This window comes from Pelmatolapia mariae, linkage group LG5 (genome assembly GCF_036321145.2).
Source record: "Pelmatolapia mariae isolate MD_Pm_ZW linkage group LG5, Pm_UMD_F_2, whole genome shotgun sequence".
NCBI classification, from domain to species: Eukaryota; Metazoa; Chordata; class Actinopteri; order Cichliformes; family Cichlidae; genus Pelmatolapia; species Pelmatolapia mariae.
In genome coordinates this window covers 17,259,768-17,272,321 of record NC_086231.1, presented here as the reverse complement: position 1 = coordinate 17,272,321, position 12,554 = coordinate 17,259,768, and the positions used below count along the sequence as shown (strand labels likewise).

The 12,554-nt window shown below is 40.3% G+C and overlaps 1 protein-coding gene across 1 annotated transcript in view; it reads left to right on the top strand.

The window, feature by feature from the left end:
- The window catches only part of trim62.1 (tripartite motif containing 62, tandem duplicate 1), a 35,365-nt gene that overhangs the window by 18,821 nt on the left and 3,990 nt on the right, over nucleotides 1-12,554 (top strand). The window contains exons 3-5 of the mRNA XM_063473946.1: nucleotides 3,075-3,170; nucleotides 6,282-6,538; nucleotides 9,218-9,333. Of these exons, the coding sequence (XP_063330016.1) occupies nucleotides 3,075-3,170; nucleotides 6,282-6,538; nucleotides 9,218-9,333 (469 nt within the window). The remainder of the gene's footprint in view (nucleotides 1-3,074; nucleotides 3,171-6,281; nucleotides 6,539-9,217; nucleotides 9,334-12,554) is intronic.

Here is a 12,554-nt window from a genome sequence, read left to right as displayed (position 1 = left end):
CACCGCTCTGTTATTGGCTGACGTCCTATTTACCCACACTGTCTGCTACCTGACAGAATTACACCCTGGGCTCGATGAAGGTTATGCCAAACCGCCCTCCTGAAAGTCACTTTGCAGCACTTTCAGTTACCGAGGCCTGTGCCGGGGTGTGTGCCCATTGCCTTGCAATAAACAAATGAAAAGGATCCCAGTGTAATTAGGAGCCCAAAAAGCATATTGGCTCTGCATTCTGTGAATCTTCCAGGAAGAATATGAATTCCAAGTTTTCATTATTTTTTTCCTTGTCACTATGTGTGAATGAAATAACTGGAAGCTCCTCTTGTCTGTGTGTGAGAGGAAGTTCTTCATCCTGTGAGCTTTTTATTATTCATGCTGCGACACTGCGCGACTGCATGTTGTTTTGTTCGCCTCTTTGTCGAGTCTAGCAATAATGCTCTGTAAATCCCAAACAAGCTACAGAACGGAAATTGTGAGGAATTTTAAAGCTCGTTTACATTTTTTGTTTTTTTGTTTGTTTTTTTTGTGAAAAACGTGCCAATAGTTTAGACTGTTGTGCGTATAGACTATTCTATATTATTTAATTTACTTCTATGTATCTGCCCAGGAGCTGCTAATATGACAGGAAAGTAAGAGGACGAAGGGAATGACAGCAGGATGAAATGAGTTTTAGATTTATAATCCCCAAGCCGTGACCCCCATTTCCTGCAGCTCGACGTCCTGGGGAAAATGTCATGTCAGACTTGTGTTGGCCAGATTCGATGGACAGGAAAGAGACGCCTCCACAGAGAACACACAAATACTCACACACTCCTGCACAGACCAACTTTTTCTGTAGGTACCCGTGTACATGCTCTTTCCGGTTTCCATTTGATGTCATCTCATAAAATCTTCATCTGAAGGACAGTTTCTGCTTTTGGAAGATCAAAAAGGATTAAGTAATTGCACATTTGATTCAAGGCCTTGAATTAAAATGTTTTCACCAAGGTTGTGGGGTTTTGCTTTTTTGGTTTTTTTTCTATATTTATTTAGAAGCATTCAACAGATGTGGGGTTTTCTGTTTGTACATCCATCTAAATGCTGTGACAGCAGCAACAGTTAAAGCTGCCCTTCCCTGACCGGTCAGTCAGCGTGCAGCAGATAAGTGGTGGAGCATTTATTTATTTATTTTATTCTGTCAGTGCCGGTCTATCTCAATGTGTGGGAGTGGCCTTTGACCCGCTGCAGACAAACGCGTAGCAATGAGGCAGAGAGCCTGCTGAGCCTGCCGCACTCCTATCATTAACATGGAGAGTCACGCTCCCCCTCTGCACCATCCATTGTTTTCTGTTCCTGTCCTTGGAAAGAAACATGCTTCATTTCCCCAGCCCACATTTGCTTCTTTTAGTATTGCAACTAATAACAAAGGTCAGAAATTTTCTGCTAAATGGATTCTTATTTATTTTTCCTGTTCCGTGGTAGGAAAAAAATACTCGAATCAGTAATTTTTTATTTATTTTTTTTCCCTGTCAGACAGGCTTGGATGGTAGTGAGGAGTGACGGTTGTTTTATTAGCCTCTCTAAGCTGACAGTTCCATTTGCTGGATTTTTGCTGCAGTTGGTGTTCAAAGGAAGTGACACTTAGTGGATCACAGAGAAGGGGGCACACAGGTTACTCAAGCAAATACACCAGGCAGCGGGATAGCTTAACAGGGCGGACTTGAAATAAATGAGGCTTGAGGTTGTTTCCTTTGATTCAGTTTAGTTTTAATTTCCCCTGAATCAAAGCAGTTGGTGCTAGTGATGCACTGATGGTGGAGTTCTGGGCAGATACTAATGCTGACGCTTAAATAACTGTTAACTAATGCAGATGCATGCTCTTTTTTTGTTGTTTTTTTATTATTGTTGTTTGTTTACCCTTATTTGCCAGGGAATTTAAGGCAATTATATTATTAAAAAAATAACTGAACATTTTTAAAGCCTTTGTCTTTGGCCACAAAATGGCACCAAATATGTTTTTTTTAGTCAACAAGGTCAGTGTTATTACCAATATATGTCCAGCTTGCCCAATATCGCAATTCAATTAATTTTTCAAAACTGTGATACGTCTTCATCTTCTCATGTTAAGAGGTGTTAAGCTTCTCAAGATAGTTCCTCCTTGTTATTTTGGATTGTTTAGTGTCTGGTGTTGTTTCATCCCCGTTTTAACATCCTACAAAGAATGTGTGATTTTCCAGGTCCATTGTGCCCCAACCCTTTTAAAGAAAAATGTCTTTTTTTTTTCTTTCTTTTTTTTTTTTTAATATATAGATATTGTTGCTCACGCTGGCAACACAGGTTAGTCCTTTCCCTGCTTGGGATCATTGCTTATTCAATTTTTGTGGAAATGTGTCTGCATGAGACATTTCTGGGCTTGTTTTTGGACAGCTTTTATCTCAGTTCATTGGTCAGATCATTGTTTTTGATGCAGGTGATTTGTCTACTGATGTCTGTGCTTAAGGAATTGCATCAGCTAAAATGCCTATGTCCAAAAACCTGAATCTGAAACACCGGTGTTGTTGGCAAATGAGACCTGCTTAAAAACTCTGCACCGTTCGTGACAACGGACATCCCAGCCACTTCCCGCAGAGCCTCCTGCCTTAGGGAGACTTGGAGGTGGCTGAGCAGTGCAGGTTCTGCCAGCATGTGTCTGACTAGAGATGAGACCCGATTTTTGTCTGACAGAGCCCAGTGTCTCCAGAGATTTCAGTTTATTTCTTTTATATCTCACTCTCCGTCTGGCTTGTTTGTTTAAGCTGCAGCTTAAATCTTTGCTGCCTCATACCCAATCAAAAGAGATTTCTTACGCAAATAACACAATTTAAATAAATACAGTATCACAGAGTTGGAAAAATACTGGTCTGCTAACATGATTAGCATTAGTTCAACGTGACTGATGGTGTTTTTGAGACTTTACCGGAAGCGAGCAGAAGCTGATTGGTTTAAATGGAAAGGGAAATCTTTCAAGTGCGTTTCACAATTGAGTTAAGCTCAACAGTTCTTTCATATTGAAGTCCAATTACTAGTCGCTGATCTGTGTTTTGTTGTTTGTGTTGCAGAGGGAGATGAAGGAGCAGCTGGCCACCCTGCAGGACAGTGAGAGGGGACACACTGAGGCCCTGCAGCTTTTGCAGAGACAACTCACCGAGACCAAGGTACTGTGATGGCTCTCCTTTATAAAAACAAAAAAACAACTCAGAGTTTCAACTACAGATAATTTCCATGATCCATATCATTCATAAAGCCTTTTAAAAATAGTGATAGTTTGGCATTCAGAAATCCAAAAAGAAATACAGTTTGCAGTGATATTAACAAGAAATGCACCTTGGACCATGAATCATTTGTGTTTTTTTTCTGGATTTAAAAAAAGGAAATTACTAAGATAAAGTAATTGTTGTAGCACTAAATATCACTCCACCTGCTGAAGCACGTAGGTTTATCTGTTAGAAGATAAGAAGATCTGCATTTTTTTAAGGTGTTGGAATTATTTTTATTTTTATTTATTTTTTTAAGAAAAAGTGCCTTTGCTGCCTTTTTCCCTTTCAGAATAGTAAACAAAATATGTTCAGTGAAAATGCAACTCACACTTTTTTTATTAGCTTTTTTTCCCCCCCTCAGTTACCCTTTAGTTAAAATCATACATATACAACTAGATCAGAGGAAAAGTCTGAGCAACTACTTACAGTTGAGAAGTAGGAGCATTTTGGCATGTTTGCTTAAAAAAATCAGTTTTTAATTAGGGTCCTTTAGTAAATAAATAACTTGCTAACAACGAGATTTTAGGCTTGTTTATTGTTTTCTGGCATTTTCAAAGACGAAACAATTAATCCGGAAAAAGTAACTAATTAGAATAATAGCTTGAAGAAGCAAATGCCCGAACATGTCAGTTTGAAAAGACTTCAAAGATAGTTAGAGAAGCAAGAAATCTTGTTTCCATTTTAGACATCCAAATTGACACAGTAAAACTTCCTCATTACAAGCAGTACAAGAAATGAAAGGGAAAGCTCTGGGTAGTATGTGCACTTTTTCAGCCACTGATCATGCATCTTTCCTTCTTACCGCTTCGACTGACAGTTAAGTTCCAATGCATAAATTGGTTTATTGAGCGACTGTTTAATCTAGACACCATGTTTTAATCAGGGAGCTGTGAACATCTGCTCAATATGTCAGTCTTTTGACCTCTCACGCACACCGCTCCTCTCTCCTATAACTGATATTGACCAGGTAAGGAGCTCTGACTGTGTTGCTGCCGTCAGCATTATTTGTTATTCAGGGAGTACATTTGTCTTCTCTCTCGTTTTTGTATGCACTGTCCGCCACCATACAACTCACCTCAGTGTCCAAGACCTGCCAGAGCGAGCCTGGCCTGTCTATTTCATCGCTCTAACTGCTACGTGCAGGCCTTTTATCTGCCCCCACTTCTCTTTGGAAGTGAGCTGATTTCATTAGATTTACATCCATTTGCACAGAGTGCTCTGCCTGGAAGAGGGCTGCACTGTGACTATATCGATCTCTGATGCATTTAGGGAGCTGACAATGAAATGTCTCCTTGCATTGCTTATTTGTTTTGTTGAAAGAGAGGTTGCAACCGCAGTAGTGTAGCTGGCAGTGTTCACCTCGTGTGGGTGTAGTTTCCATCGCAGCAAAGAGAATCCATGCAGAGCAAAGTCATGAAATTTAACAGTTGTGCAGTTTAAGTCAAAATGAAGGCCAAGTTTAAGGATTGGTGTGGTCCAGTGCATGAGTACGGCATACACATGGATTAATGTAAGATCATTGTGTCACTGCATTTCTGCACATGTCATTTGCATTAACATTAAACCTTTCTGCCATCTTAGTTCTGGTACCAACACAGAGGAACAATCCCTCCAGCAGGTCGGCCTTTACCTGTATGTGGCTCCAATTTTTATACCTTGGCTCACGTTTGCTGCGGAGGGTCTCCACGTGAAGGATCGACATTCTCATTCACACGCCCGCCAGGGATTCTCTTGATAATCACTTGCTCCCAGGAAAGGTATCCAGCCTGCTGTCTCCAAGGGCTGCAAAACAGCCATCACAGACATCGCAGCCTGCTGGGCCAAAACGGCAAACACGTCAGTGTGACTGATAGCTGGGCTGCTGCAGTCCTCCTCCTCACCATCAGTTTTCAACTCTTAACTAGGTAGGAGGGCTGTGTTGGAGCTCACTTTAATGCCACAGCACTCAGAGTCATGTTAACGGGTTCTCACAGGCAGACTAAGAATACCTGTCCCTCGCCTGTGAAAAGCCCCAGAGAGACATGCCTGCTGTTTGAAGAGGATTGATTGAATTTTCAGGCGAACGTAATTTACAAAATAAAAGAGCCAGATGATAGTTCCAAAACCCAGCTCGTCCTGTAAAGATCAGAGGAAATTCTGATCAGGCAAAATATTCATCGAAGCCTCTTAGAGACGACTTTCATCTGAAATTCTTTTTTGGATCGCTCTGAGGTCATTAATTTTCTCTAATTCTGAATTGCTCTGTGATGGGCAGATGTTTGGATTTCTTTTCAGTCAGTGTGCAAACACAAGTTCAATTTTTTTCCATTAAAATGATGACTATTTGAAAAATAAAAGTTTTAATGAAATCATGCTCAGAAGTTTCAAACTGAAATCTCTCCCCTCGTCTCAGTGCAATTTCTGCTGGGTTTTACGTCACATCCCTTTGTTCTGCCTCTCTGACACTCCAACTGCTAACACTCAGATGATTAATTCTCTTTGATGTCCATCTTCTCATTCTTCCTGTTAAGCTACAAATCATTTTCTCCAGTTCTTCCAATCTGCCATTCTCTGTCAACTGCTCGGTTCACTCATGACTGTCTCCAGTAGCCTCTCCACCGATCTCGCGGTCGGTCGACTTCCTCCACAAGATGTCCTTTGTGACTTCCTCCTGGTCATCTGTTGGGGTTATTTCTATTAGTGTGTGCTCTTGTTTCTCCTCATCACAGTAATATAAAACAGACCTGTTTGTTTCCTCCCTGGGAGGTTGTACACATGCTCTCAGAGAGCCACTTAAAATCAATACATGTACAAGCTGAATCAATGAATGGCTGTTAATGTAATATTAACACAATTTAGAGTACTGTGTAAGCCCTTGAATTATTGACCCATGTCTAATTAAGAGTTAGACTGTTGTGACTGAATCACTCACTAACTACAGAATGAAGTCTGCTTCACAATCCTGTAATGGCATTTTCAAATAGCCTGGCCAAGAGGGGTTTAATTTTCCCACCGTCTTTTGCTTTTCAGTCCTCGGCCAAGAGTCTGCGGGCAACTATCGGTGACGCATTTGAGCGCCTTCATCGATTCCTGCGCGAGCGTCAGAAGAGCATGCTGGAGGAGCTGGAGATGGACACGGCCCGCAAACTGTCCGACATTGAGCATAAGATCCAGCGCTACAGTCAACAGCTGAGAGATGTCAAGGAGGGCATCCAGATATTGCAGGAGCGCCTGAACGAGACGGGGCGACACGACTTCCTGGAGGGTGTAGCAGTCACATCTGAGAGGTGCTTCTTTTTTTTCCTCTCTCTCTCTCGCACTCAAAATGTATTGTAGTGCAGTAAGAAAATACGAGAGAGAATTTAGGTATATGGAAGTAGTATCTCAGAACATGCCAAATGTGTGTTCTGCTTGTGCTGACGTTCAGGAGAAAGTACAGATTTGAGTAACAGCAGTGGCTAATCCCAGAGCAGATGGAGCATTAGCGCTGCAATAAACCAGCTGTAATGTTTAATCTGGGAGTGGCGCTTGAGTATGATTTAATTGAACAGTTTAATATCTTTAAATTGTCTTGATAAGGTTGACTATAGAGTTGGCAAAGCTTTAATTAACTCAAGGATGCCTTAAATTTAGAGTTTGGTACAAATGTGGTGTAAAATGAGAGCTGGGCAATACTGTTTTGTTTAGATTTTTGTGAGCTGGAAACAGTCCCGGGAACTGAAGAGGGCATGAAATGAAGCATTTGAAGCACTGAAAATCAAACATGGGCACATATCGAATGAACGGACTGTCACATCTCCCTCAACCTTTTATTGGGTTCGTTTTGGAACAGGCTATGTCAAAATGTTGAGCAGCAATGTTGTTTGATGTGGGGGAATAAAAGGTTTTGTAGTGAGTCTAAATGATGACAGTATGTTATATAATCCTGATGTATTTTTAAAAAGGTAGAGGTAAGAGCTATTTTGGCACCAGTTTTGAAAATAAAAAACATTACAAACATTATTAGGAGATGTATACAGTCATAAGAAAGCCAAGTTGGTCTTAATTTAGAGGTCACATCGTCAATTGTTAATGTGGACACAGAAGATGAAGGAACAAAAATACTAACAAAAAGAGAAACGAAGAACAGAAATGATGTTGGTCTCCCCAGTAGGAGTATAACCATGAGGCTCATGGTGGCCTGGCACCTTACAAAGATGTTTAATGGTCTTTGTTTTTTTTCTGTCATGTAGTTTTGTTACATGAGCTACATGTGGCTTCAATAAAGAATGTACTAGACCACCGGCACATTACAGCTGCAGAAGCCGCTCAACCATGGAAAACCATGTCATGAAGCTCCCAGCACTCAGTTTTTTGTTCTCCTGTTAATGCCAGAGGAGGATTGAAGCTCTGCGCTGTGCGCCTTTCCTCTGTAACTTTGTGGTCTGCCTTTTCGTGGCTGAGTTTTGCTGTATTTCCTAAAACCTTCCACTTTACAATAGCACCACTTACAGATGATCATGAAATAGCTAGACATCTAGAAATTTCATGAACTGACTTGTTGCAACAGTGGCGTTCTATTACAGTACTACTGTGGAATTCAATGAGCTTGTTAGAGCGACCCATTCTTTCAGTGTTTCAGTGCTACGTGGTTAGGTTTATACACCTTTAACAACAGGAATGAAAACACCTGAACTAAAAGATTAAAAGGAGAGTCACGTAATACTTTTATCCTAACATTTTTGTCCTGTACTTTAGACTAAATCAGTGTAAGCGGGCAAACTGTCAATCCATCTTTATTATAGAATCAAATGGTCCAAACAAGAAAATCATCATTTTAATACAGAAAGACAAACTGTATCAGTTTGTTCATACTTGAGTTAACAAGTTTATATTTGTTAGACCTACAGTAATTTCATTATCAGAAACACTGAGCCTGTAAATAATTTATAAAGGAGATTTCTTAAGATACTTGCACTGATCCATCTCAGTCTCTTTTGTAATAATATCATGGTATCGTTTTGTGGTACTTGAAGTCTCCCTAAACACCCTTTCCTCTGGTTTGACCAAGTGTGAAGTGTGCAAAATTCAGAGGTGTACAATGGGCTCTACGTAAAGAAATTGTCACTTTGTCCATACATGTAGTTGTGTGTGTAAAAGGCTGTTTGTTTGTGCACACATCACTTGGCATTCCCTATAAATATTTTCTTCAGACTAAAGTGCAAAAGTGTTCTTAAAATATAAGATGTGGTCATGGTTTAAAAAAAGCCCCCATCTCCATTGATCTGGAGATGAATTGAAACATGCTGTTCTTGTAAATGCAGATCCAGTAGCACTTCTGTGACCCATACCATCTCTCTGCAAGCTTACAGTCATTTCTTTTATGCAGTCAGATGGCTTACAGTAGCTACTTGACCCAAATCACCTTGTGATCAGATAACAGAAGAAAAAAGTTTGCGCTCTCAATTTCAAGATGAGTCACAGAAATATTTCTGTGGGATAAAGAAAGAGGAACTCAAGATCTTAGATGTCGAAAACACATGTAAAATCTTGTTTTGACACAGGAGGAAGAAGAATTAGCACATCGACATAGGTTGCCTTAAAAAAAATAGCATTTGAACAGAAGAGCTCAAAAGCGTAGGAAAGTCCCATGAAGATTTCACACTGTTAACCAACCCACTCGATTGCTTGCCTGATCTCTGAACTTCATGTAAGTGCTCTGAGTGATTCGTGTAGAGGTTCGTATTGACTGTGTACTGTGATTATTATTATTTTTTTTTTTTATTTATTTATTTTTTTTATCCCTGTGCCTTGAGATTCATGAAGTAGTTTGTCAGTTGCTTAATGGCATATTTAAAACACACAAAGTAGATTTATTACTTGTGGGGTCAATGTTGTGGTCTGAACACCACAGGCAGTGTTATTAAGGGCGGGAGAAAAGCAGCAAATTGGATTTGGACTGTTATTGATCTCTCTTTCTGACTCAGGATCAAGGGGAAGATTCATGAGACCAACCTAACGTATGAGGACTTCCCGACATCAAAGTACATGGGTCCTTTACAGTATACAATATGGAAATCACTCTTCCAGGACATTTCACCAGGTATGATGGGTGCCTTCAAATCCTTAGTCTTATGTCTTAATTTCAGTTTGAATGAGTCTGTTCTTATTGTCATAATGTGGGAATTTCCAAAAACAAAATGCCGCTGTTTTCACTGTTTGAACACATTTTACTGTTTGGCTAACTCATTCAGGTTTATATATTTGTTCTAAGGTGGCACTCGTAGGGATCGTTTTGTGTGGAAAAAAGAGTCACATGTCTGTAGAACTCTCCTTTTTGTGCAAACATGCACAGAAAGCCCAGCTTAACAGAAAGTTGATAAATATCCTCGTGATATGTTATCTCCTACGGCAGTTTTAAGTTTTGTCAAGCCAGCTAGCACAAAAACCCTGGCTGTGTTGAACTGCACAGTATACCCCTCAGACGATCTGTGCAACTGCATCCCTGCAGGTACTTGCAGTTAGTCACTGAATGCAAATACCAGATAACCAGAAATTATTTTCCTAGTTACAAGGATGTGGGAATCCTATTTTTAATCTAGTGTGACTGAGCCAAAGGAGGTGGTCAGTTTAGGCCAGATGGTGATGAAGAAGAGCTTTGCTAGCCAACCTTCTCGTTAGTCTCTGGACATGGGAAGATGCAAGCTGAACAATTAATGGCATAAGAATAACTATTACTCCTGCGCTAAAAGCACTAAAAGCCTGACGCAAACTGTGCTGTGTGTCCAAGGTGTTTCAGAACTGAGCCAATGCAACGTAGCTTAGAATTATAACGAGATTGTACACAATAAGAGTGGGATTTTGGTTTTTTTGTATATTTTGACATTTGATGTGCATTTCAATCTCAAGTATGATCTTAAATTTTATGTAAAGTAAAAAGATCTCAAAGTTTTAAATGAGCCTTGCTTATATGTAGATGCATTGATGCTCTGGTGTGTGACTATAACTACATCATGAGATGTGCTGTGATGTACTCAGACATGTGGTTTAGTAAATATACAGGTGTTAAAGGAGTGAATACTCACTTTTGAAAAATGTTGCTTGCTTTTAGTCCCGCTCCCACATCCTACCACTAAATGAGTCTAGACAGTGGCTAGCTTAGCTTCTCAGATACAGTGGAAGTAAACAGCTTGTCTGGCTTTGTGCATAACTGAAAAAAATCCATCTAGCAGCCCCTCTAAAGCTCTCATTTACATTGCATGTTTGTTAAATCAGTTTAAAAGCAGCACACTGCTTTCTGTGTGGCTGTCTGTTCCTGTTTTAAAGCTTTTTTGGCCTGTTTGACTTTGTGCTAAGACTTTAAAACCACAAATTGCTGGGTATACTTGATTTGTCCATATTAAACAGACAAGACTTTACATGTTAATCAGAGAAATTAAAAGAGCTGGCTTCTGGCTTTGGTTGTGTTTGGACACAGCCATACTTACTCTTTTCACCCTGTTTCTAGCTGTTGTGTTTATATTTTACCCAAGGACATTAGAAAGGAATTAATCATCTCAACTAACCTGGAAAGAAAACAAGTAACCACATCTTCCATAGAAGATGGAGCCTAGAATAGGTTGATAATCTAATTTTCTTCACAAATATAGAGTGTTGGAAGATCCAGCATTAATATTTCTGGGAAGCTTTTGAGCTTCTTTCTCGTCTGTAATCGAACCTGCAGGTTGGTAATGTCCTTCTGTGTTTGCGGTCCTGAGAGGAGCTCTACCATCTCTGCCCTACAGCCATCACTCACTCAGAGGAGATTATTTAAAATAATGTGCTGAGGATTTTATTTTTTTTTACTCCCTCAATCAATTCTCTCATTTCAACCCGTTGCTGGCTGAGTGGAGGCCGGGCACTTTCTTGGCCTCCCTTGACTGCCTGCCAAATGGAACAATTGGTTACGATCCATCACCAGCAGTTGCCAGAGATGCAACAAAGACATTCTTCCCATCATCCCTTGCTGTCACTGATGGGTTAGCAGAAATAACTACCAGACCCTGTGCCATTTTTTCTTTTTTTCTTTTTTTTTCTTCCCCCCCCTTCTTTCTCTTTTCCTATTTTTCTTTCCTCATGTTCAGCAGCGGGGAAATGGAGTCTCCTCATGTGTGTCTGCCTTCATGTTTCTTCATATGACACACAGAGGCACTCCGCTTATGAAATTTTAATGACTCGATTGTAACAAACACTGCAGATGTCATTGTGTGAAGAAGCTATTGTCCTGTCCACTGGCAGGCTGCCAGACATTTCACCTCCATTTATCCCAGCTGATATAAATACGGGAGAACTGGAAAGTTGCCCTTCCCTCTCTTTCCTGAATTTGCTTCATATAAAAGGGGGCAAAGGGAACAAGATGTTATTGTTTGGCCTGAAGTGCTTCCCTTATAACTAAACGTTTGCAGACCCGCCTCCTACAGACGAGGAGGGCTGTGAGCTGAAGCTGCTCCTCCCATCCCTGTAATTACTGCTTCTTCTCTTTACATGGTCACATCCTGTGCAGATTCATGAGAGCGCTTCATTTTTGAAGTATATGATGTATACAAGAATGTAAAAACACATTATGAAGACTACATCACAGTGTACGCACACTCACATGCACACGGGTCATGTTCCTGAAATAGGAGTTGAGCTGCAGTGGGGTGTGCCATATAATGACAACCCATTACTCGTCCTCTACCACAGGCCAGGCCTCTGGTCACCTTCTCCAATTCTGGCAGCAATTATACATACATACTGTAATGTTGTTTGGGTTAAATGCTTGGTTTTCCCAAAAGATAACACAATGCCTCTTACTTTAACTCAGTAGTAGCTTGGAGTGCAGACATTTTAGGATTTATTTGTCCGTTTCGCTTGCCTGCTGTACAGCTATTGAAAGAGCCGACCTTTACCAGAGTCTACTTTGCAAAAAAGAAATGTACAACAAGAAAGTTACATTATTTTATTCATTTATTCCAAGAATGCAAAGGTTTCATGGTTCAGGCACACTAAAATGCCTCCTAGTGAAAATGGCTTCTAGCACTAGGAAAAATCTGGTTTCTCAGACTTGGTGATTGCGTTCAGCCCTCCTTTGGTGACCAATCAAATGTAGCTGCATTAAAGACTTAGAGTTATAAGGCAATTGGAGACAGGTTGCTTCCCATCATGTGACCTGTACAAACAGTCACACCCCAACTTGGACTCACTGCAGTCTCAGACAGATTGATGAAGGTTTGAAATTAATTGACGTCTAATTTATAAATCCAGATAGATTGGAGGCAACATGTTAGCAATCTGAGTAAAACC